Source organism: Lepidochelys kempii, chromosome 8 (genome assembly GCF_965140285.1).
Source record: "Lepidochelys kempii isolate rLepKem1 chromosome 8, rLepKem1.hap1, whole genome shotgun sequence".
Classification (NCBI taxonomy): domain Eukaryota; kingdom Metazoa; phylum Chordata; order Testudines; family Cheloniidae; genus Lepidochelys; species Lepidochelys kempii.
In genome coordinates, this window is record NC_136387.1 from 570,765 (window position 1) to 596,736 (window position 25,972).

General features: G+C 48.4%; 1 protein-coding gene across 11 annotated transcripts; it reads left to right on the plus strand.

Annotated features, from left to right (window-relative positions):
• The first annotated feature begins 1,141 nt into the window (after positions 1–1,141).
• Positions 1,142–22,082, plus strand: BRD8 (bromodomain containing 8). Of its 11 annotated transcripts, none has more exons than XM_073355008.2 (22): positions 1,142–1,219; positions 1,379–1,475; positions 3,406–3,553; positions 4,056–4,105; positions 5,484–5,606; positions 5,727–5,807; positions 6,304–6,368; positions 7,126–7,262; positions 7,610–7,825; positions 9,617–9,761; positions 10,936–11,145; positions 11,613–11,893; positions 13,036–13,476; positions 14,073–14,166; positions 14,368–14,405; positions 14,809–15,023; positions 15,413–15,505; positions 15,799–15,867; positions 17,186–17,363; positions 17,741–17,845; positions 18,773–18,817; positions 21,570–22,082. In XM_073355008.2, the coding sequence occupies exons 1-22, from the start codon at positions 1,201–1,203 to the stop codon at positions 21,627–21,629; spliced, it is 2,910 nt and encodes a 969-aa protein (XP_073211109.1). In that variant the 5' UTR covers positions 1,142–1,200; the 3' UTR covers positions 21,630–22,082. The 11 variants fall into 11 exon arrangements, with proteins under 11 accessions (XP_073211109.1, XP_073211111.1, XP_073211110.1 ...); XM_073355010.2 differs by having other exon boundaries at positions 3,406–3,475; XM_073355009.2 differs by lacking the exon at positions 18,773–18,817.
• Positions 22,083–25,972: the final 3,890 nt, after the last annotated feature.

A 25,972-nucleotide genomic window follows, 5' to 3' on the forward strand; every position in this document is an offset into this window, starting at 1 on the left:
CCCAGCCCCCGCCACGCTCCCGCCAGCCCCTGCCCACCCCCCCTCCTCCCCAGCCCCCCCACGCTCCCGCCAGCCCCAGCCCCCCCTCCGCCCCAGCCCCCGCCACGCTCCCGCCAGCCCCTGCCCACCCCCCCTCCTCTCCAGCCCCCCCCACGCTCCCGCCAGGCCCTGCCCCCCCTCCTCCCCAGCCCCCCCACGCTCCCGCCAGCCCCCGCCCACCCCTCCTCCCCAGCCCCCCCACGCTCCCGCCAGCCCCCGCCCACCCCTCCTCCCAGCCCCCCCACGCTCCCGCCAGCCCCCGCCCACCCCCCCTCCGCCTCAGCCCCCCCACGCTCCCGCCAGCCCCCGCCCACCCCCCCTCCGCCCCAGCCCCCCCCCACGCTCCCGCCAGCCCCCGCCCACCCCCCCTCCGCCCCAGCCCCCCCCCACGCTCCCGCCAGCCCCCGCCCACCCCCCCTCCGCCCCAGCCCCCCCCCACGCTCCCGCCAGCCCCCGCCCACCCCCCCCCCGCCCCAGCCCCCCCCACGCTCCCGCCAGCCCCCGCCCACCCCCCCTCCGCCCCAGCCTCCCCCACGCTCCCGCCAGCCCCCGCCCACCCCCCCTCCGCCCCAGCCTCCCCCACGCTCCCGCCAGCCCCTGCCCACCCCCCCTCCGCCCCAGCCCCCGCCACGCTCCCGCCAGCCCCTGCCCACCCCTCCGCCCCCGCCACGCTCCCGCCAGCCCCTGCCCACCCCCCCTCCGCCCCAGCCTCCCCCACGCTCCCGCCAGCCCCTGCCCACCCCTCCGCCCCCGCCACGCTCCCGCCAGCCCCTGCCCACCCCCCCCGCCGCCGCCGCCTCAGCCCCCCCACGCTCCCGCCAGCCCCAGCCCAACACGTCCCCTCGAGGCCCCCCCAAGACCCCCCGGCCCCCCCCCGCTCACGGCCCCCCCCCGCTCACTTTAGATTTGGGGGCGACTCCGTCCTGCTGCTTGTTCAAACCTCGCGGTCTGCCCGCTTAACCAATCAGAACGCGAGCAGCCCTACCGCCAATCACAGGCTGGGACGGGGCTGAGGGAGTCAGAGCGAGGCTGGGGGCGGGGCAAGGTGACGGCGTTTATTTCCCAGCCGCCCATGGGCGCCCGCCGGCCGGTGAGTGAGTGTTTCCCGGCGAGCTTTGCGCTTGGCTCCACCCCCTGCCCGTGGCGGGGCTGTCGGGGAAGATGGCGGCCGGGACGGGGAGTGAGTGAGGGGCGCGCGGCGGGGAGGTGCCGCCTGCGGGGCTGGGGCCAGGACCGGGGGCGGGGGCTCGGGCGGGGGGGAGACTCGGGGGGCGGGGGCTCTGGAGGGAGGGGGGGGCACCCCACCGCAGCACCCTGAGCTTTCCCTTCTGCCTGGCAGAGCACAAGCTGCTGGGCGCCGGCCCCACGGAGCCATGGTCCGTCCGGGAGAAGCTCTGCCTCGCCTCCTCGGTCATGCGGAGTGGGGACCAGAACTGGTAAGCGGCGAGAGCCTCTCCACGGCTAAAATCCGCCTCCCGGGCGCCGGCCCCACGCGCCGCCGCCTCGCTCGCTCGCTCGCTCCGGAACCCGACCCGCGGTGGGGCTGGGAGCGCTCACGCTGACCAGAGCCCCGCTTCACAACCCTCCCGCTCCAGCCGCAGCGCCTGCAGGGAGAGCGTCTCCTGGAGCCCTTCGCTCCAGGGAGAAGGCGCCGTCGTGACTGAGCCGCGGGCCCATGTCCGGGAAGGACTGAAAGCAGCGTAGAGAGGGGTTGAGAATCGAACCACTGTCTGTCACGGCAATTGCCTGGATCCATTAACTGTGTCTTTAAAGACTTGTAACTAGGGCTGTCGAGCGGTTAAGAAAATTAATTGCATGATTAATCGCACTGTTAAGCAATAATAGAATACCGTTTATTTAAATACTTCTGGATGTTTTTTCATTTTCAAATATATTTATTTCAATTACAACAAAATAGGAAGTGTACAGTGCTCACTTTATATTTATTTTTGATGTCAAGAATTTGTACTGTAAAAAAACAAAAGCAATCGTATTTTTCAAAAAAAGAAAAGGAGGACTTGTGGCACCTTAGAGACTAACCAATTCATTTGAGCATGAGCTTTCGTGAGCTACAGCTCACTTCATCAGATGTTTACCGTGGAAACTGCAGCAGACTTTATATACACACAGAAATCATTTTTCAGTTCACCTAATATAAGTCCTGTAGGGCAACCTCTTTATCATGGAAGTTGAACGTACAAATGTAGAATTATGTACCAAAAAAAGCTGCATTCAAACATAAAACAAGGCAAAATTGTAAAGCCTGCAAGTCCACTCAGTCCTACTTGTTCAGCCAATAGCTCAGACAAACACGTTTATTTACATTTTTTAGACATAATGCGTCTGCTTCTTGTTTACAATGCCACCTTAAAGTGAGAACAGGCGTTCTCATGGCACTGTTGCAACTGGCATTGCAAGATATTTACATGCTAAATGCACTAAATATTCATGTGTCCCTTCATGCTTGAACCACCATTCCAGGGGACATGTGTAGATAAGAAGAGGACAGCATTATCTCCTGTAAATGTAAACAAACTTGTTTGTGTTCGTGATTGGCTGAACAAGAAGTAGGACTGAGTGGACTTGCAGGATTTAAAAATTTTGCATTGTTTTATTTTTAAAAGCAGCTTTTTTTATACATAATTCTACATTTGTAAGTTCAACTTCCAGAACAGAGATTGCACTACAGTACTTGTATGAGGTGAATTGAAAAACACTACGAATATTTGCACTGTCAAAATGATAAAAGAAATAATCAAAAATAATATATACTTTGATTTCAGTTACAACACAACACAATATATATGAAAATGTAGCGAAACATCCAAAATATTTAACACATTTCAATTGGTATTCTATTATTTAATAGTGTGGTTAAAAATGAGATTAATCATTAATTTTTTTGAGTTAACTGCAATTAATTGATAGCCCTACTTATTACCATAGTTTTTTCCTCGATTGTGCATGTTTTTGCAGAGTGAGTGTAATGTTGTCCTTAGGGTATTATCAGGAGTCTGAAACTCACTTTCTTCCAAAGGAAGCTTTAGTTTGTTTGGAAATGGACAGATCCCTTCAACAGTCCTAGGGCTAAAACTGGACAATTCCCAAGAATGCACTAGCTAACTTATTATTTGTATTACAAAAGTCTCTAGGACCCAAGTCAGGGACCAGCACCCTATTGTGCTAGGTCTTGTACAAAGACAGTACCTTTCCCAAAGAGCTTATACTCTTAAGTACCTAGGAAAGTTCTGTACATTACACATGCTATGGCTAAGTGAGCAGTGAGACAGGCTAGCACCCTTCTGCCATGTGTTTGGTGAGGACAGGAAGGCAAGTTTCCAGTCCTTTACCTGCTCTTTCTTGCAGGGTATCAGTCAGCAGAGCTATCAAACCCTTTGCAGAGCCAGGCCGCCCACCTGACTGGTTCTCTCAGAAGGTAAGATGCTGGCTTTTGAATTTTGGAAAGGGGCTACAACTTGCCAAGACTGGCTTCTGGGGGTATGGCTGCTTGAAGGTCAGTAACTTGAGATAGCAGGGAAGGAGGTGTTTATCTGGAGGAGATGGGGAATCACTTTTTTAATATTGTCATTTTTCTAGTCCCAATTATGTCTTATGAAGAACTGGTCTTGGTCCAGTTCTAGCCAACCAAATGTCTTTGAGATATTCTTGGCCTGTACCAACTCTGAGAACATCCTGCAGCTGCTCCTCATAACTGTAGTATTTCCCTTCTTAGACGCATACATTATTAGGCTGGGGAATCTGCTTTTCTTTCCTCTGGCAGATCGGTATGGACAGGAGCAGGGAGTGGGAGGAAATCCTGGTACATTGAACCCACTTGCAGTCATAAATGTGACTCCAATGTGTGCAGCTGTGTCCCTATCCATACCTCTGAGAACACACTCAGTGGGTGATAGATCTTTGAAGAGGGGAGCCCAGTGCCCACATGAGCTTTGCTGATGGAATTGTCTGTGATGACTGTTCTCTGTGTGCTCTAACTCCCTTTGTTTTTTCCCTAGCACTGTGCATCTCAGTATTCAGAGCTTTTGGAGACCACAGAGACCCCCAAGTGAGTGCAAAGGATGAGGCATGTGGTTTCTGCAACAGCTCTTGTAGGGCTCAACAGTTTATCTGGCAGTGCATTTGCCCGAACTGTTAAAGGAAGAGCAGGCAGGGACAGGGAAATCTAGATGTGATATCTGGGCAGGGAGGGTGACTGCTGCCAAGGGAGGAACAGCTGGGAAGGAAGCATAGAAATATTCACCTAGAATGCTCTTTCTGTTCATCCAGTTTCCTACTTTAGAGGACTAGACCCTTTCAGATCTAAAAGTTTCTGTAACTGGTTACTGTAACATTTATTCCTGAAATGGTACTGTTCATTCATATATATCACTTTCTGCAACCTTTATAATATAGCGCATTGTGGAGCTCCTGAATTATCTTGGCCAGAATTCTCAGCAAAGCTCCCCAAAGTAGCATTTTATGGTAGTTGCAGTCCACAGTTAGAAAGATAATGTAACATAATGCATCCCAGTAAGGCAGTAATATTAAACAAGGGTGTATTTCATAAAATATATGGCACTGGTGTTGCACCCAAATAGTTTTGTTTTTTATACAAAAAAGTCTTGATCACATGCATTGCCATATAAACCAAAAGCTGTATGCATAAAACTACAGTTCAGAATAAGAGAGGAATCTGGGATTATAAAAGACCAAGCTTTTTCCACTTCTCACTATATGCTGCTCTTTATATACCCATAGCATTTTGGGATTGTGCAGGGAGGAGCAACTGAACCTCCTGTTCTTTCCATCTATACTAACACTACAACAGTTTAGACTGAAATGTTTCAGTCTGTGCTTGGCATAGGCTAAGTTCTGAGCTAGGGTGCTTATGCTGGCCCTTAACACCCAATGAAATTAGAGGGAAAACATTTCCTAGTAGTAGCTTTTTTTTTATGCTACACATAATTAGCATATGGAACTCACTGCACAGGTTACTGAAACAAAGAGTAGAATTCAAGAGCGAGATTGAGTATTTATGGATAGTAAGAATCTTATCTGAAGTTATACTAGCTAGGGTAAAAATTTGACAGGAAGGCAAACCCTTCTGCTTCATGGTATGAATCATCCACTTTTCCTTTGAAGATAGGAAGAAACTAGCCCCGTGATGGGGTTTTCTGCACCTTCTGAAGCATTTGGTGCTGGCCACTGTCAGACAGGCGACCTGGCTTGGTCAGCAGGAGGGTGTTTGAGCAGTGTGAGTTCCAGTATTTTCTCTGGGAAAAGAAGGGGAAGAGGTAAACTGGGGACCAGGTTAGTTGGTAAGGAAGAAGCTAATAGGGCATGGCTGGAGTGGTGGGGTTGTGTGGGCAGCAGATGGTGTTTATAGGAGGACTGGGGGTTCCTGTGGTTGGTGCTTGTATCATTTTCCTGTCCTTGTTCTGTAGGAGAAAACGTGGTGAGAAAGGGGAGGTTGTGGAAACCGTGGAAGATGTCATCGTGCGGAAACTGACAGCAGAACGAGTTGAGGAGTTGAAAAAAGTTATCAAGGAGACACAGGAGAAGTATAGGTACATATTAGAGGGGTCAGGCTCTGGTCTGACTGAAGGGAGTGAGTATAGCAGAGGGAACTGAAGAGTGTACATTGCAGGCTTGGTGTGGAGCTGAGGTGACGCTGTGTCTGTTTGCAGGCAGCTGAAGAAGGATGCAGAGCTGATCCAGGCTGGACACATGGATAGCAGACTGGAGGAGCTGTGCAATGACATTGTGGTGTGGGTTATCTTATTATTTCCCTGTTCCAATTCCCCCTGAGATTGTATTTCTCAGAGCCCTTGGGCTTGGGGATATTCCCCCTTCTCTCTGTCTCTCTTTCAGTCATTGCACTCCCAGGCTTGGGAGGAATAGCTAAGCTGGACAGATGCTCTGGCTTTTAAGGGTTATATTTGGAATGGGAGCGCAAGCCAATATGGAGTGTCTCTTGGAGCTCTCCAGCACTGGCATAAGGAGCCTGGTGCAGGCTTGCAGTGTCCTGTTGGCATCATCTTGGGTGTAGAGCTGAGTGAGACTCCCTGGAATGTCTCTCATTCCCTGACTGAAGCCTGACTACTCCTTTGCTCAGGGCAATCGGGCCTTAGCTAGGAGGGACGTCTCATTGACATATGAAGACTATGGAACAGGTGTCTGACCTGCTGGCCCTGGGGGAGGCACCAGGTGGCTTTTGGGTCCCGGGGGCATTGTGCCACCAAGTACTTTGTTTGCTTTGTTCAGGAAGAAAAAAATGGAAGAAGAGGAGGCAGAGGTGAAAAGGAAGGCTACAGATGCTGCTTATCAGGGTGAGATGGGACTATGTTTGCTTCCCCCCACCCCTACACTCACACACAGGAGCGCTTGTTTATTTTAAAAAAAAAAAAATCTGGGGTGAATTTAAGGCTGGTTAGGATCCAGCCCTGAGAAAGGGAGGAACCTGCAGAGGCCCAGGTAAGAAGAACCTGGATACTCTGCTCTCCTTGGCTCAGGGTTAGGAGGAAGAGGGATGCACGCAATTTTCAACACCATATTGTAAAAGTGCAAAATGAGGAGAGTTGAAAGAGGAACCCATAAAGTAAAAATGCCCCATTAGGCAAGGGGGAGAGCTGGATGCAGTCCTTTGCAGAAAAGGCACCTGAAGGGAAGCAGGAGAATGGCCTGATAAGGAATATTAGAAATGGACCGGGAGTAAGACTCTCACTAGTCATGGAAGATAAAACTTACATTCATGCCTGAAGGTGCAGCAGCAGAAAGATGGGTTAAATATTCAGAACAACTTAGTAGCTTTCGGGACAGTTCAGCCATGGAACCAGTGGTAGGGGAGCTTGTGCAGACCCTGCCACTGGGCAGGTTCAAAGCAGGGATCCATCAGCCATTCATTAGGGATGGCATATGATGGTCAGCCTTGCTGTGGTGCAGGAGTTGAATTAGGTGACTTTGTGGCAATCACTGTAACTGAAGTGGTTGATTTGGTGGTGTCTGCTAGGCCAGAAGCAGAACTGATTCCAAGGAAGTTTCCCAGCTGGAGCCTTGGGGTCTCACTTCCTTTCCATTCTCTTCCAGCTCGTCAGGCAGTTAAGAACCCCCCACGAAGGTTGACCGGTGTGATGGTCCGCTCTCCTGCAGGTTCATCCTCCCCTGGAAGAGACTATGCTCTGGGGGACTTGTCTCAGCAAGCTGTAGAGGAGACCAGCCCAGGGGTAAGGATGCTTCCCCTGGTAAGAGAGAAAGCAGCAGGGACTGGGGAGCTCTGTGCAGCTTGGGAGTGCCCCTTGCCTTGCCCTATCTTAGTGCTGTAGTATGGCCAGTGTGCAGTATCATCCAGGATACAAATTCCCTTCAGTGTCTGTGATGAGGTAGTGGAGCAGGTATCTGGGGCAAAGGCAGGGAGTGAAAAGGTGAAAGCACATGCCTGGAGCGGTGCAGTGAATGAATGGAGCAGGCCCCTGGGGTGTGCTGGGTCAGTGGCCTTGGGGGAAGAGATAAGTGGGTCTAGTCAGTATGGTGAAGGTGTGGCTTTGAACAGTGTGGTTTTTCTCTTTCTCAGGTAACTCCAGGGACATTGCCCAGCACCCCAGTTGCCTCCTTCATTGGGATCCCTGACACCCCTCCAGGCTCAGCTCCCCTGGATGCCCCCATAACCCCAGTCACTGATGATTCACCCCAGAAAAAGATACTAGGACAGAAAGCAACTCCGCCTCCTTCCCCTCTGCTCTCGGAGCTACTGAAGAAGGGCAGCCTCCTCCCCACAAGCCCCAGGCTGGTATGGAGCACTCTGCTCACATATACAAACATACTGATGAATTTATGCTTCAGACTCTCGCACTGAATAGGAGAGCTGTAAAGGGCTTGCAAGATCTGGATAGTTTTTGAAGATTCCAGCACAGGGAAAATCCTAAAGCTGTCATTAAACCCTGTGAGCCACAAAGGTGGAACTTTTTCCTTGTGGTACTATGAATTCAGGACTGAAGAGGTTGGGTAACTCAGGGCTTGTCTTTGCTATCAGCTGCTGCAATTGATGCAATGGTTGTCGATTTAGCAGGTCTAGTGAAGACCCACTAAATCGATGGCAGAGCGCTCTCTGGTCAACCCTGATATTCCACCTTTCGGTAAGCTGACTGGAGAGCTTCTCCTGTTGATGCAGCGTAGTGTGGACACCGCAATAAGTCAACCTAAGCTACGTCAACTTCAGCTACATTATTCACATAGCTGGAGTAGCATAACTTAGACCAACTTACCCTGGTAGTGAAGACAAGCCCTCTGAAAGCAAACTGTCCCCTTTGGGACCTGAAGAGTTGGAATAGCAGACTGCCATTGAGTGACACTGCACTCAGAAGGGAGATCAGAGCAGAACCCCTAGTTAGTCTACTTGGAGGCCTTGTATCTGTATCTGCTTGTCCGCATCTCAGCCCAAAGTTGAATTTTAATTTTCAACAAAAATCAGGTTAACTTATAAGTAGGGAGGTCAAACAAATGCCCTTTATGCAAATAAAAACTGAGACCAGGATTGACAGGTTTGTCCTGTCCTGGACTAGTCCCTCAATGGCTCATGTCCATAGCCTAGACAGTTGTTAAAATAACCACTGTTGCTAACACCAGTTCAACCCTACTGGTGTTAATGATGTTGGGATCCCTAGTATTAGAGGGACAACCAGTTGCTGACACTCTTCAGTAACTTGTTTCTTAGATCTGTTCTGAAAATGGAGTCAGCAGCCATCAGCCTGTCTCCGCTTTGGTTCCTAATGTCAACCTTGGTGGAGCTAAATAGGTGTTAATATGGAAAACTTCTAAAAAACTGTCCCTCATGTAGATGGGTGGCTAGTGAGGCTGAGGACTTCTCACAGGTGCGGAGAAGTTTGGCTCACAAAGAAGTGAGAGGCTTAGAGAAAGGGATAGGACCACCTCAATCAGAGAGGCAGGTGTTGCTGCTGCCTCACTTCCAGTCCCCTCCACTTGCAGAAATGCAGTTGGCTGGGGTAACTCTTCCGTGCTGTTCTCTGGAGTTCTCATCCAGCAGAATGCCAACTTAAGGTATGGGGAAAACCGGGTAAGGCGTGTGGTAGTTTAAGTATTACAGGGGGTTTCTTGCATTAACAATGCCATTTGGCATCCATTTTCAACTCTGTCATTTGCTCGAGGTTACACAGTGAGCCAGTTACTGCCCCTCTCACTTCCTCAGTTTTCCCATCTGCAAAGTGAGGCTATTTCCCTGCCACTTAAGGGGTTGTGAGATTAAATACTGATATTTGTAAAGCAGTTTGGGATCCTTGGGTAGAGGGTCTAGAGCACAGCAAATAATGCACTCACTCTGACTTCCAAGGCAACAGCCACATGGCATCTGTTTCAAATGATTGTAATCAAATATTTCAACCAGCCATGTTTGTGTGTCAAAGCAAAATGCACCTCAGTCAGAGGCTGGACTGGGTTGAAATGTGCAGAAGAGGCTCTGATTCACAGATTGGTGGATATATTAACGGGGTGCATATCTAGGGGAGAATCAGTGATGTGAACATGTCTCCAGCCCAGGAGCTTCATCTGTGTCCTCCTTTGGCAGGTTGGTGAAAACGAGATGGCAGTGACTTCTGGTCACATGAATAGCTCAGGAGTCCTCCTGGAGGTAGGAGGGGTCCTTCCAGTGCTGCATGGTGGGGAAATGCAGTTGGCATCTGGTGCTGTCCCTGCATCCCCTGCTGCTTCAGGTAACCCACACAGACTCTCTTCATAGTTCTCTCTTCTGGGGCACCTGAGGCTTTGGTCTGCGAAATATAGTTTCATAGACGGTTCTATAATAAACCCTTTTCAGGATGGGTCCAAAGACAGCCAGGTTGTCTGCTCGTCACAGTCCATTAAGAAATCCATTGACACTTCTTTGGTTTCTTTAAAATGACTCTAATCCTGGCAGAGAACGAAGCTGCAAAAACACTGGATGATAGGAATTGCCAGGCTGGATCAGATCATGGTCTTATAGTCTGGTCTCTTGTCTCTAACAATGGCCAACACCAGAAGCTTCAGGATAGGGAGGATGGTCTAGTAGATAGGAAACCTGGTTCAACTACGGATTTCTTGTAAACTTTGGCAAGTCATTTAATCTGCCCTTTGCCTCAGTTCCGAGGTATTGTGATGGGAAAAAACCCACTAATGATTGTGAGGCATTTGGATATCATGGTGCTGAGGGCCAGGTGAACAGGTAGACACACAGGTGCAAGAATATCTGCAGTGAACAGTTACAGAACAGCCTGTCCATGGGAAGCTTTCTTCCTGCCCTTGGCCAGTTACTGGTTTTCTCCTGCTTTCTGAAGCAGGAGAGGTTATGCCTTTTATACATGTTTTATCCTATCCAATGTGAATGTTCTTTCTGCTTTCTGAATGTCTGATCTTTTGAATCCTGCTATCGGAGCTGAAGTGGTTCAGTAAATTCGTGCTGGAAGTAGGATTTAAGATGCATAGCAGCCCTTGAACCAGGAGGCAGCTGTCAGGACTAATTTGCAAAGAGAATCTCTCTTTTATTCTTCCCTCACTCTGATCACTAGGAACTGCATTCTTCCTAGTTCACACCATGTGGCTCTATTTGCGGCAAGTTTTTTAAAGAGGGCCCTTAACATCTTTTGCATGTGTGGTGTAGCCTCTGCAGTCTCTTTACACTAAACTCATGGTGTTCCCATAGTCTCTGCATGGTTCTGGCTCAGACTGCATACCTTAGAGTCATGCATTTCTGACACAGTCTACCAGCATGGCTCTCTCTGCCCATAGGTCATTTACAGTACCTTGGGCTCAGGAGGGAGCAGTCAGTCCATGAAGTCTGGTGATTGCATCGGAGAGCTCAATGGCTGTTGCTTCTTGCTCATGTGCTTTTTCCCTGTTGTACTCTGTCAGGTGCTCCTACTCTTTCTCGGCTTCTAGAAGCTGGTCCTGCACAGTTCACCACACCTCTTGCTTCCTTCTCTGCTGTTGCCAGCGAACCTCCAGCTAAACTCCTGCCACCCCCTGTAGAGTCTGTGTCCCAGGCAACCATTGCCATGATGCCCACGCTGTCAGCACCATCCATTGTGCCACCAGCTGCAACTCCAGAAAGCGTAGCGACAGGTGCGTTCCTGAACTACGCACTCATGGGTGGCTTAGTACTTGAAAGCAGCGCTTCCCAAAGGCTCAAACAGAGATGTGAGCTGGGGCTTCTACCTCACCTCAGATGCTGGTCCCCAGAAGGGGACGAGGGAGCATGGGCATGTAAAGCTGATTCCTAGATGGGTGGCCGAGCTGGGGTTCCTGAGGAGAGGTGCTGGATGGGGTTTACAAGGGAATATGCTGGGTGGGCTGGCTGCTGGCATGGTGTGCTGGATCATGATACAAGAACTAGGTTCCTGATTTGCATCCATTATTGGGTAGCAAGCAAATTGCCCTGTGTGTGTCTTTATCCTTTTTGGCCATACTGCTGTGGGTGGGCTTGGGCTATGTGAGAGAGGCTGCTGCTCTTTTCCACCTTAATGGTCACTGATGCTGACAGGCTTTCACCTGACTGGTCTCTGAGTTGTCACTCTCTTATCCTTATCCAGTGAGCCAGTCAGACACTTGTGTTTCCATGGAGGCAGTGTCTGATCCCCACACAGTGACGGTGTCTATGGACAGCAGTGAAATCTCCATGATCATTGATTCCATCAAGAAGGAGTGTCTGGGTACTGATGCTGGCAGTGCTGCTGGGCCTTCCAAAGATCACGGCATGGATGGGAAAGAAGACCTGGATCTCGCTGAGAAGATGGACATTGCAGTCTCCTATACTGGGGAAGAGCTGGACTTTGAAACTGTTGGAGATATTATAGCCATCATTGAGGACAAGGTAAATGTCAAAGCAGGCTGGGAAGCCAACTGCATTTCTTTCCAGGGTCTGGATGTATTTATCTCAGTTGTTACACAGAAGCAGGATTAGGAAGTATTTCTTGCTCATTCAACGATCTTCACCTGCCTATTTCCTCCCTGTCTGTCCAAGTTATTAAGTTCCAGTCCCCTGGCAACCCCCTAGTATGCTGGCAACAGCTGTGTAGTGTGGTGTTGCACTCAGAGGAAACCCTTGGGTTTCAGCTGGCACCAACATTGAATGGGGAACAGATCCCAGACAGACAAACAGATAAGTGCTACTAGCACTATGTAGTCCCAGAAGCCCCATGTTTCTGAGCGTGAAGGCCCCAAGCTCTGCCAAGGAGTCTCCTGGGCCACAAGTACAGACAGGTGAATCTTATTTCTCCATATCATTCAGTACTTGACAAGACCAAGGAACCTGGTACTGAGTGGCTAGTAGGGAACCTTAAATCATTGCTAGCAATCTGTGATGTACTTGGCCCAAAGTGGGAGTTACCCATCTGAAGACACAATATATGTGGCCTGTCCATGGGTGTCAGGACCTGTTAATGTCTTCTCAGTAATGGCTCTTCCCAGCTCCTTAATACCCCTGTTTTAACAGCCAGCTCATAAGGTTTTGAGAAGCCATGTTAGCATGGGCTGCTGGTGACCCAGCCATTGGGGGGCGGGGGGGGCTAGACCCTCCCCTTCTGCCTTCCCCTTCAGGAGCCAGAGCACTCCCACATAGCCCCCAGCGCTGGGCAGCCAGGGGCAAGGCCCCAGAGCACCAGGCCAGGCACAGCCCCAGCCACCCTGAATCCCTGCAGAAGGCAGGCCAGCCAGAGCAGAGTGTTGGGAACCGCAGGAAGAAGGTGCCTGGACCATGGGTGGGGCCATGTTAGGCTGTTTGGGGAGGCACAGTCTACCCCTACCTATGATACCCGCTGCCCATGCATGCTGGTTTATTGTTTAGGAATTAAACTGATGCAGCCATTGCAGCTTCCTCAGCGCTGGGTCACTGTGGCCCTGGCCTGTTAGATAGAGATGTATTTGGGGTGGGAAGGGCTCTCTGGCTGAACCAGTGCAGGGGTTCTGCTCTCCTTGTTGACCTTTGCTTGTGCTGCTGTCTTTGTTTTGGTAAAGGTAGATGACCATCCTGAAGTCCTGGATGTAGCAGCAGTTGAAGCTGCTTTGTCTTTTTGTGAAGAGACTGATGACCCTCAGGCCTTGACTGGCCCATGGGAGCATCCGATTCAGCAGGACCACGAGAAACGGGCACAGATCCCCCATGTGGCAGTGACTGTGAAGCAGGAGAGGCGAGACTGTGACGAACCAGAGGCAAAGGAAATCCAAGACCTAATAAGCATTGCGGAGCTGGGGTCAGAAATAAAGATGGAATCTGCAGAGCTGGAGCAGAACGAATTGAACTCTGCAGGAGCCATGCAAATAGCAGAAACACCTGAGCTCAGGAGTCGAGAGACAGAGGAGCAGCAGAAAGCAGCTGCTGTTGTGGGAGAGAACTCTGAAACGGAGACAGAATCAGCCAAGGGAGAAGCAGCAACACACAGTACGGTGAAGATAGAGGTACATAGGTGGGGAGGATGTGTTGGACTGGTGTGGTTGAAAGCAGGTAACCGTTGGCAGTCAAGGAAAAGCAGCTCAAACATAGGGGTCCATTCCTTCTCTGGAGATGTCTCTTCAGTGAGTACGCTTGGAGCAGAGTAGTGACTTTCTTTGTGGGTTATGACTATTGCTGTGCGAGAGAGACTGAGGACAAGTATTAATATTTGGTGGCATGGGCCCCTTGGTGAGGGCCTTACATGCTAATTTTTTGGGGGGGAGGGATAGCTCAGTGGTTTGAGCATTGGCCTGCTAAACCCAGGGTTGTGAGTTCAATCCTTGAGGGGGCTGTTTAGGGATCTGGGGCAAAAATTGGGGATTGGTCCTGCTTTGAGCAGGGGGTTGGACTAGATGACCTCCTGAGGTCCCTTCCAACCCTGATATTCTATTCTATGATCTTTGAAGCCCTGAATGTATAATAAGTAGATCTTTGCGCTGTCTGCTGCCAGTCCATGTGCAGAATTGCTGTTGTCCTGGCATTCTGTGAAAACCCACTGTCTGTCTGGGACTGGGTTTGGGGTAGTGAGATACTTAAATTTGTGCATTTCTGTTCCCTCCAGATACCACCTGATGATGATTCATCCCCTCCACATGTCCTAAATGCAAGTGACGACTCCTCACAGGCTGATGTTCAGCACAAATTTGAGCTGTCAGGTAATTTAACTGGGCTAGGATATCTTTTACCTGCAACTTTAAAGTCCATTCAGCTAGTGTGGTCTGGTTCAGCATGGGGTGAAGATAATCTATGCAGAAATAGGGAATAATTAATTTGGAAGGGGAGGGTACTGGTGCAGGAGGGGACGTTCTAAAAACTGCTCCTGGAAATCAAAATTTTGCTCTGTCTTTTCCTCCCAGAGTCGATGAAGGAAGAGACCCGAGCTGTTTTTGGGAAGGTAAATGGCCTTGAACTACTTGAGTCCAGTGGTTTAAAATGAGTTTGATACCGTTATGTTGCTGCTGCCTCTCAGCTCCCACACAGTGGATAGGAAAACCAGTGGGAGCCGCGTTCTCCGCCCGCGCGCGTGCCCCCCTCCCCCCCCGAGTAGGAGAGGGCGCCAGTATGTATCTGCATCTGATATCTGTAGCTTAGAGGGACTCACTCCAGGCCCTTGTAATACTTTGTGGCAAGGATTTCAGTGTTTGTGCAAATGCCCCTAGAACTGGCTAGCAGCTGTGATACAGGGCTCCACTCTGCTTACTGAACCAGTCATCTTTTGGAGGTGGTGACCCAGGCATTGTTACTGATAGCTGCATTTTGATTAGGTTAAATTGATGGAATTTGATCTTATATCTCAGGATGCTCAGGGTGAAGATGAGGATGAGGATGGTGCCAGTGAGGCTGCCAGTCTGGAGGAACCCAAGGAGGAAGACCAGGGTGAGGGGTACCTATCAGAAATGGATAATGAGCCCCCTGTGAGTGAGAGTGATGATGGCTTCAGTATCCATAATGCACCTTTGCAGTCACACACGCTAGCTGATTCCATCCCCAGCAGCCCTGCCTCCTCGCAGTTGTGAGTATCAGTGAAACCTTCAGCCACCCACAATGCAAATCTCAGTCCATGCTGGGGAAAGCGTATGGGATTATCTTATTTCTGTGTGTTGCTGGCTGATTGGGCCTGTGGTGGAGATTGGCTGCTGATCTGTCTGGCTCCTGTGGTCTCCTTACTCCCAGGAGCACTGTGCAGACAACTCCATCGAGCCAGCTCACAGGAGACAGGTGTGGCTTCCTTTCCTTTGGCTTGCATGGAGCAATGTGGGTAGATCCAGGGTGACTGAAATTAGGCTGCTGCCGCAGTGCAACATTGGAGCTTGTTGAAGGAAGTCTTGCACCTGGCAATGACCCTGTGCATTTGGCTAGGGGCTCCAGTGCATCCCACTCTGACAGTCCTTTTCTCCTTAGCTCTGTTTGCAGTGAGGACCAGGAAGCGATTCAAGCCCAGAAGATCTGGAAAAAAGCTATTATGCTAGTTTGGAGAGCAGCAGCCAATCACAGGTAAGTGAACTTGATCCTGTGTGGACTGGTAGGAAGTCGGGACCTGTGCCTAGCAAGCTGAAGAGGGGAATTATTTGCTCTCCTGTTCCCCAGATTGGTCTCCACTAGTGCTTGGGTGGGGGACTCTCCACTCACCACATCTGTCCGGTGGTGGTTGACCAGAAGGGCATCCGTGTATGAAACAAGTGCTTAGTGGTTCTGTCTGGCAGAGCATGCTCCACCCTCAGACCAGGTGTTCTCTCTGTTACCAGCGAGGGGACTGACTGCTCACAGTTGCCTTCTTCTCCCTGCAGATATGCCAATGTCTTCCTACAGCCTGTGACCGATGATATAGCACCAGGCTACCACAGTATTGTGCAGAGGTAAGTGGCCCAGCTGTCGTTGCCGTCAGATTCTGTCTGACATGTCTGTATTGGAGTCTCTGGCAGGGGATTACTAAGCCTCAGCACACAGTCAGATTGCAAGGTGGGAAAAGAAGCTCATTACCATTGTCAGTCAGTGGGGAAAAAAGGCTTCCCCAGGACAGGTACATGTTCATTTACAGAAGAGTCTGTGTTCTCCGATTGGATGGGGTGCACAGAAGTTGTGTTCAGAACAGTGTGTCGGTGGTACAGTAAATGGCTGTTGCCCTCCTGTCCCAACTTAGTCCCTGCTGGCCTTAGTCTGTATGTTTATTTTCATCGTCTAGTCTCGCCTGCACATCGGAGGTCACAGAACCTCATTTACCCACTTCTGTAATGGGCCCATAAATTCTGGCTAAGCTATTTGAGTCCTCAAGTCTTGATTTAAAGACTCCAAGTTACAGAGAATTCACCATTTACTCTAATTCAAACCTGCAAGTGACCCATGCCTCACCCTGCAGAGGGGGGTGAAACCACTCAGGGTCTCTGCCAATCTGGGGAAAAATTCCTTCCTACCCCAAATAGGGCAATCACTTAGACCCTGAGCATGTGGCAAGACCTACCAGCCAGACATCTGTTAAAGAATGCTTTGTAGTAATTCAGAGCCCTTCCTCCCCCCTCCCACCCCGCCAGTATGCTGTCTCCAGCCACTGGCGATACTTGCAGTTAGCAATTGCGGATGAGCCATATGCCATTATAGGCAGCCTCCTCATACCATCCCCATGATGGGTTAGCGACACTCCCCCCTACCCCCCCCCCCACACGCACCCCTCAGCTCCTTTAAAGAGCTGATCTACTGTCATCTACATCCTGCCAGGCAACTCTCTTCAAATATATTACTAGAACCACCTGCCAGCTCAAGCAGTGCCTCATGCACCATCTGTGGGCTCTGCACTAGCTCCCCTCCCATTAATGCCAGGAGCAAACACCTCTGTTGGGCACCCCACAGTACAGCCCCAGAGTTGCTAAGGATTAACGCTCTCTTTGAACCCATTCAGAAGATGGCATCTCATCTCACTTCCTGTCCTGAGTCTAGAACCATTGATGTCAGGGAAGGCCTGTTTGACCATGATGGTGCTAGACAGACTAGCTGGAGTTATTGGACTCCTGACATAGAATCATAGAACCGGGAGGAAGCTCGAGAGGTCACAGAGTCCAGTCCCCTGCACTTGTGGCAGGACTAATTATCTAGACCAAGCTTTTTGGGAAGAGAAGAGTTGTGGAGGATAGACCATGTTAGTTTTTCTTACTGCTGCTTCTAACTGCATTTCATTCACAGGCCAATGGATTTATCTACCATTAAGAAAAATATTGAGAATGGGCTGATCCGAACCACAGCTGAGTTCCAGCGTGACATTATGCTGATGTTCCAGAATGCAGTCATGTACAACAGCTCTGACCATGATGTATACCACATGGCTGTGGAGATGCAGCGAGATGTCTTGGAGCAGATCCAGGTAAAGGCTTGAGCTGAGGGCAGTGTTGGACAGAACTTATGCACTGGTTGATATGGGAGGTACTGAGCAGGTCTGTAGGAAGAGGCTACTCGGCTCTGAGTGCCTGCTGCTTTTTTGTGCCCTCTAGAATTTCCCACTGGGTTGGCAAGTCCCAGCTGATAGTTAAAGTTAACTTGATGAGTTTGTGTGGCTTTTTTACTCTTCCCTCAGAATGACTTGTAGCTCTTTAGGGCTGGGGGGAGCTTACGATGAGAAGCAAACTAGAAATTGAAGTTCCCTCCAAAGTGGTCATGCTCGACCTTATGGTTTGTGGGAGTAATGCCACTAACTGAGCTTGTTTCACTTGATACCATAACTGAATATGTGGTTTCATGCAGCAATTTCTGGCCACGCAGCTGATCATGCAGACATCAGAGTCCGGGATCAGTGCAAAGAGCCTGCGTGGGCGAGATTCCACTCGGAAACAAGATGCTTCAGAGAAGGTGAGGGGGAAAAGGAGGCTGGTGATTTATGCTTTTGTGTGAGAGAGGGATTCCTTCAGGAGGATCCTACTGAGCTGCAGAAGAGGGTCACCTAATCAGACCCTGGGGTGCATGAATGCAGTTGGGGTTAAACTAGCTCAGAGATCCTTATGTGAACAAACCTCTCTGGAAATGTGACCTTCAGTTAGAGTTTAGAGGTGGCAGCTGTAGGTTACCACACAGACAACTTTTGTGAATCACCCCAGCAATTGTGATAGTTCTGTCCTTTTGTCTGTATTAAAGTAGTAATCGGAACCTTAAAGAAGCAGGGGGTGGTTTGGAGGAGTCCCTGCCTGGCAGGGAGATTGGGGTGGAGAATCAAGAACTGGAGAAATGCTCCAGTGTCCCTCCCTTGGATGGTCTGGTTTGCCGATTTTTAGATCCAGAAGAGACTGTTGTGATCATCTAGTCTGATCTCGTGTAACGCAGGCCAGAGAACCTCACCCAATAATTCTTGCATCAAGCTTAACTTGTTGCTGAAGTAATGTGTATCTTAGCTAGGCATCCAGTCTTGATTAAATCATTTTATATGGTAGCAACTGATGTATCCTGTCATCTGGGAGCTACATAGCTGCTGTGGGAAATAGAGGCTGAGTGCACAGAGCTCCAAAATGGTGTTGGGACACAGCAGACCTTGATTGGAAACGACGTGGTGGAGTGAAGGGAAATTCCTGTCCTAGTGTTCTTGCTGTCACAGAATCCTCACTTGGTGGTCCTTCCTTTTCCCCTAATTATTTATTTGTTTCTGTGTGATATCTTGCGGGAGGGAAACTTTCGGGTGCCTGCTTCTCTGCCTTTATGAGCATGCAGGTTGTGTGGCTTCTGTAGGGTGTTTGCATGTTCATATCTGTGCAATCTGATCAGTAAATCTCTTTGGCCTTTTGACAGGACAGCGTCCCCATGGGCTCTCCTGCCTTCCTTCTCTCTCTCTTTGTAAGTATTGAGTGACTGCGGCAGGTAACTGTGAGCTGGAAGGTACTGCTGGCTCCTTGTCTGGGGGATTGTGGCACACTCACAGAATCTGTGGCGTTGTAGCGATGCATTAAACTAGTGGATGTACATCTAGGGTCATCAAATAAGAAACTTCTCAATTCCATTGCCCTCAGGGTAGGGAACGGCTTTTGCCTTTCCTTCTGGTTTGCGGGGTTGCGGCACAGTCATCTACTTCCCTTTTCTCCCGTGATTTTTGTCTTAGTTTCTCCCCACGTAAATGGGAAGACAGATCTGTTGTGCTGTTTTTTGTGGAATATGTGGGCCCAGAGAGTCAAAGGTGTTAAAGCAGGGATCAGCAGCCTTTCAGAGGTGGTGTGCCAAGTCTTCATTTATTCACTCTAATTTAAGGTTTTGTGTGCCAGTAATACATTTTAACATTTTTAGAAGGTCTCTTTCTATAAGTCTATAATATGTAACTAAACTATTGTATGTAAAGTAAACAAGGTTTTTAAAATATTTAAGAAGCTTCATTTAAAATTAAATTTAAAATGCAGAGCCCCCTGGATCGGTGGCCAGGACTCAGGTAGTGAGTGCCACTGACAATCAGCTTGCGTGCCGCAGGTTGCCTACCCCTGTGTTAAAGGGACCCTGTCATAGTACAACATTAAACAGTTACACAAGGCTTGGGGTGTAACAGAGACCTTGGCCACCTTAGTTCATTAAAAATCTTTTTAACATTTTACTAAAGATGCAATAAAGAAGGAAAAACATGTGAAATATTAGGTAGGGCTGTCAGTTTAACAGTATCCCCTATTCCCTTTCCCTTTAGCACTAGAGCGTTTAAGGAAAACTGCCAGTCTTTTATATGGTATTAAAGAATGGTGGTAATTGTCTTTTAAAGTCCGATCCTGTTTGCTTTGGAACAAGACACATGCGGGGAGAGAGAGAAAAGAACAGCAAAGTCAAAAGAGGGTCAAATACTCAGATGCTGCGGTGCATGGAGACACTGGTTAGAATAGCTCTGCGATAATTATGTGAACCAGCCTCTCTGGAAATGCAGCTTCTGGTGCTGACTCTGACTTGCTGCTTCTCTGCTAGAGAAACACAGGGCCTGCACGTGGCCTTATCACCCATTCCAAAACCTGGCAAACTTGTACCTCTGTTGGACTGTTTAGGACATTGCTCTTGGCTCCCTTTGATTGCAGTGTTACAAAACATGCAGTCTTCGCTGGTGAAGCCAGTCTGTTAAACAAAAGGAGATGGATAGGAAAGAGAAAAAATAAGGTGGGGAAGGATAAGGATACCTGAGGAGAGGAGTGACAAAAGGAACCAAGACCTCCCGTAGCAGGTGGGATTTAGGATTTAGCTGGAGCTGGTGGAGGTCTGTGTAATCTGGATCCCTCTCTCTAGCCAGGTCTGATCAGGACACCCCTCAGGATCAAGATGACACAGGCGTAACAGTGGGTTCTAGGAAACGGTGGTGGTGGCAGCAGCCATGATGGTGAAGCGCCAACCAGTCCACTGGTACTTCAGCCAGCTTGATTCTCCCCATTGTCTGTCCTTTTTGAAGGACCCAAGAGGGAGTGATGAGCAGAATAGCTGGTACCCTGGTGGTCTTGTACACCACTTAGGCCTAATTTCCCACACATCGATTTTGATCTATTGATTTCCAGTCCCAAACTCTTGTTTACCAAACATGATGATAATACAGTAGGCCTTTTTGTTTAGACTAATTCAGTCTTTGTCTCAGTTTCATACCTTTTCCTATACTTTTTTTTTTATGGGAGACTGGAACATTTAATAAACTTTATGCACTCTTCCCCAGTTGAGCTCCCCATTGGGATTGGCCTGCTAGACCCCAAATTATTACAATGGGTCAAATGCAGCACTGCAGATTCTTATACACTTCACACCTGTTCATGCATATATAGGAGCCGCCCTCCTCTCATCCAGGACAGTGTGCACTGAGAGCAGGCTACAGGACTGGGGGGATCTGCTCTGATCTTTGTTGCATGGATCCGGAAGCAACCACAGTCCTCTGTGGGCACCTCTGCTGTGCCTCTCGGCTCATTTGGGAGAGCCTGGAAAAGCACTTCCTTTCCTGGGAGCTCAGGCCCTTGAGCTGGGAACAGAAGTTTTGAGGGTTTGTTTTCTCACACATCTGTTAGATAGAGATGCTGCCTCTGCTAAAATGTTTGTCAGCCAGAGGGAGAGGGATCCGATGAGAAGAAGCCCTCCAGTTGCCCTGCACTCATGGAGAGTAGCTGTGCGGAGAAGCTAGGGAGCTAGAGCCAGGGTCACCAAGCTGGAGGAACACTTCCTATAGGGATGAGCAGCTGGTCAGGTATGTTAGCCCACAGTCCCCTCTTCCCACTTGAACAGCTCATCTGGAATGTTTCACATAATAAAAAGCAGCACTGTATTAGCCCCAAAAAGCCTGTCTCTCCAGGTGAGAAGCAGCTGAACTTCTGTCTCTTCTTGCTTTCAGTAGACCATAGAGGCATTGGGATTCTGAGTCCCCAGTGGGACTTCATATATTTAGACCCACATTGACTCTTGTAGGAAGGTCTTCAAGGAAGTCTCCCCTGCCTATCTTACAGCAGACTGCAGTGTACTTCCCTCCCCTAGCTTCCAGTAAGCAGAGAGCTTTGTCTTCCATCTGTGCAGTTTCCCAGTCCCTTGAGTAGGGAAGGAAGCTTTTTCCATCCTTGCTAATACTAGACCTTTTTCCTTTTGTTTGCATCTTGATTAGGATGGGGGAACCCGAGGCCGTCGCTGTGCCATTGAGGCTGACATGAAGATGAAGAAATAAGGCTGTAGGCAGGAGGCAAGGCACTACTTGGCATCTTGAGCCAAGGCGTGAGCACCATGCCTGCCCATCTCACAGAATAGGGGAAGAGCTGAATGCAGGCAGGATTCTTGCTGAGGCCTGTTCCACTGTCCTGGCTCATCTACATGGAAAACAGTGTCCTCTCTGATAAGTGTAAGCTGAAGAAACTTCTCTGGAAAGGAAGAGCAGCCCCCACTGCCTGTTCTAGGGCAGCAGTCTCAGGCCACGTCTGTGTCCCAGTGTTAGCTAGCTAGCTGGTGGCTAGGACATACTGTAATGTGAAGTGTACAGATTTTTATTAGTGAAGTGTAAATGTGTATAATAAAGTATGGGTGAGAATCCAGGGTTTGTGTGTGTGTATAATGTGTTTGTATTGACTCATGTCTGTGTGCATCACTGACCTCTGTTGAAGGAAATTAAACTGATTTAGAATCATGTACATAGCACTTCTCATATTCATGGATCCTGAAGTACTTTCCAGTTGTTTGCATATACCACCAGCGGCTGAAATGTGGCCACCTCTGGATTGGAGAACAGCATCTAATGCCCAGAATGTTGCACCATAGTGGGGTAGGAAGGAGAGGGAATTCGGACAAGTGCATCAGGATATGACCTTGCTCTTATGAAGAGGACCAGAGGCTCTTTAATCTGCAAGAAGTGTCAGAACCTCAGCATTTTAAAGTCTAATTTGAGACTTACGCACTGTAAATGTACATTCCTCATGTGATCCCATAGGCCGTAAATTCTGCAGGTTTTGTTTTGGACTGTATTTGCTGCTTCCTGAGTTTGCAGTAGGCAGGGGATGGGCTGCTTTACGCACTTACCCACCCTGTACCTTGCACTGTATTTAGTCCTCTCACCCAGGGATGCAGGAGCCAGAGGGCCTGTCTACGCTACCGGCTGGATCGATGGGCAGCGATCGATCCAGTGGGGGTCAATTTATCATGTCTAGTACAAAACGATAAATCAACCGCCAATCGTTCTAGCATCAACTCCAGTACTCCACCTCAACGAGAAGCGCAAGGGGACTTGACAGGAGAGCGTCTCCCATCAACACATCTCAGTGAAGACACTGTGGTAAGTAGCTGAAGTCGACGTACATAGATCAATTCCTCCCTTCACCACCACCACCCCTCCCCGCCCGAGAGTCAAGAATTTAAAGCCAGAAGACACCACTAGATCATCTAGTCTGGCCACCTGTATTTCACTGGTTACCCCTATATTGAATCAAATTTGTTTCACTAAAGTATAACTTCCAGAAAGGCATCCAATCTTAATTTGAAGACCTGAAGAGAGGGCAAATCTACAACTGTTGTTGGTAGTTCTAATCGTTAATCAACCTCACTGTTAAAATTTGTCTAATCTGAATTTGGCTGCAGTTTCCAGCTACTGGTCCTTTTTATGCCCATCTCTGTCAAATTAGAGAGTCTTTTAGAATCATGTATTTTCTCCCTTCGAAGGTACTTTTTAGACTAGAATTGTCACCTCTCAATCTTTTTGGTAAACTAAACAAATTTACAGTGAGAGGCAAAGAGCTCAGGCATTTTTCCAGCCCTGAAATGATGTTCGTAGCTCTCTTGTGCATCCTCTACATTTTTTTTCAACATCCTTTTTGCAGAGATGGGCACCAGAATTGGCACAGTATTCCAGTATGGGTACCAAAGCCATACATGGAGGCAAGATCTCACAACTACTACTCCCCTGTTGATATATCAGGTATCACATTAGCCCTTCTTGCCACAGCAGTGCAGTGGAAGCTCATGTTTAGTTGCTTGTTACTATGACTGAGTCCTTTGCAGAGTGACTACCCTCCAGCATGGTCCCCCGTTTTATAGGTATGGCCTGTATTCTTTGTTCACAGATGTATGACCTTGTACTTGACTGTATTAAAAATGCATTTTCTTTGAATAGGTCCAGCTTACTGAGGTATCTGGATGGGTCTGTTTCACTACCCTGTCATCATTGTTTACTGCTCTGCCAATCTTTGTGTCATCTATAAAATTGTGATTTTTATATTTGCTTCCAGATCACTGATGAAATGTTGAATAGCATCAGACTTAGTACCAATCCCTGTGGAACCCCAATAGAAACTCCACCAGTCAACGATTTCCTATTGACAACTACTTGTTGAGATCTATTAGAACATAAGAACGGCCATACTGGGTCAGACCAAAGGTCCCTCTAGCCCAGTATCCTGTCTTCTGACAGAGGCAATGCGAGGTGCCCCAGAGGGAATGAACAGAACAGGTAATCAAGTGATCCATCCCCTGTTGCCCATTCCCAGCTTCTGGCAAACCGAGCTGAGCAACACCATCCCTGCCTGTCCTGGCTAATAGCCATTGATGGACCTATCCTTCATGAACTTATCTAGTTCTTTTTCGAACCCTGTTATAGTCTTGGCTTTCACAATCCCCTGGCAAGGAGTTCCACAGGTTGACTGTGCATTGTGTGAAGAATAGTTCTTTTGTTTGAAACCTGCTGCCTGTTTGTTTCATTTGGTGACCTCTCCTCCTTGTGTTATGAGAAGGAGTAAATAACACTTCCTTATTTACTTTCTCCACACCAGTCATGGTTTTATAGACCTGTATCATATCCCCCATTAGTCATCTTTTTCAAGATGAAAAGTCTGTCTTCTTAATCGCTCCTCATATGGCAGCCATTCCATACCCCTAATCATTTTTGTTGTCCTTGTCTAAAGCTTTCCAATTCCAATAACGTTTTTGAGATGGGGCGACCACATCTGCACAGAGTATTCAAGATGTGGGTGTACCATGCATTTATATAGAGGCAATATGGTATTTTCTGTCTTATCTATCCCTTTTTTAATGATTCCCAACATTCGGTTTGCTTTTTTGACTGCCGCTGCACATTGAGTGGATGTTTTCGGAGAACTATCCACAATGACTCCAAGCTCTGTCTTGCGTAGTAGCAGCCTATTTAGACTCCATTTTACAGGTATAGTTGAGATTGTTTTCCAATGTGCATTACTTTGCTTTTATCAACATTGAATTTCATCTGCCATTTTGTTGCCCAATCCCCCAGTTTTGAGATCCTTTTGTAGCTCTTCGCAGTCTGCCTGGGATGTAACTATCTTGAGTAGTTTTGTATCATCTGCAAATTTTGCCACCTCATGGTTTACCCCCTTTTCCAATTCATTTATGAATACGTTGAATAGGACTGGTCCCAGTACAGACCCATGGGGGACACCACTATTTACCCCTTTCCAGTCTGAAAACTGGACATTTATTCCTACCCTCTGTTAACTAGTTAAAAGATAGGAAACAATCCATGAGAGGACCTTCCCTCTTATCCCATGACCGCTTTCTTTGCTTAAGAGCCTTTGCTGAGAGACCTTGTCAAAGGCTTTCTGAAAATCTAAGTACACTATATCCACTGGATCACCCTTGTCCACATGCTTGTTGACCCCCTCAAAGAATTCTAGTAGATTGCCGAGGCATGATTTCCCTTTACAAAAACCATGTTGACTCTTCCTTCATCTGTCTGACAATTTTGATCACTATAGTTTCAACCAGTTTGCCCGATTCTGAAGTCAGGCTTACTGTCCTGTAATTGCTGGGATCGACTCTGGAGCCCTTTTTAAAAATTGGCGTCACATTAGCTATCCTCCAGTCATTTGGTACAGAAGCTGATTTAAATGGTAGGTTACAAACTACAATTAGTTTGCAATTTCACATTTGAGTTCCTTCAGAACTCTGGGGTGAATACCAGCTGGTCCTGGTGACTTATTACTGTTTAGTTTATCAATTTAGTCCAAACCCCCCTCTAATGACACCTCAATCTGGGACAGTTCCTCAGATTTGTCACCTAAAAAGAATGGCTCAGTTTTGGGAATCTCCCTCACATCCTCAGCTGGGAAGACCGATGCAAATAATTCATTTAATTTCTCCACAATGGCCTTATTGTCCTTGAGTGCTCCTTTAGCATCTCGATCGTCCAGTAGCCCCACTGTTTGTTTAGCCGGCTTCCTGCTTTTGAGGTATTTCAAAAAGTAATAGCAATTTTTTTTTTAGTCTTTGGTTAGCTGTTCTTCAAATTCTTTTTTGGCCTTCCTAATTATATTTTTACACTGCATTTGCCAGAGTTTATGCTCCTTTCTATTTTCCTCACTAGACTTTAACTTCCACTTTTTAAAGGATGCCTTTTTTTCCTCTGACTGCTTCTTTAACTTTTGTTTAGCCACGGTGGCTCTTCTTTGGTCCTCTTACTATGTTTTTTAATTTGGGGTATACATTTAAGTTGAGCTTCTATTATGGTGTCTTTAAAAAGTTTCCATGCAGCTTGCAGGGATTTCACTTTTAGCACTG

What these genes read in the sequence shown, in the direction of transcription:
- BRD8 (XM_073355008.2), top strand. An exon ending in TAGCCATCATTGAGGACAAG is followed by an intron (nt 11,894 to 13,035) that starts GTAAATGTCAAA and finishes GTTTTGGTAAAG; the next exon opens with GTAGATGACCATCCTGAAGT. An exon ending in ATGTCTTGGAGCAGATCCAG is followed by an intron (nt 17,364 to 17,740) that starts GTAAAGGCTTGA and finishes GGTTTCATGCAG; the next exon opens with CAATTTCTGGCCACGCAGCT.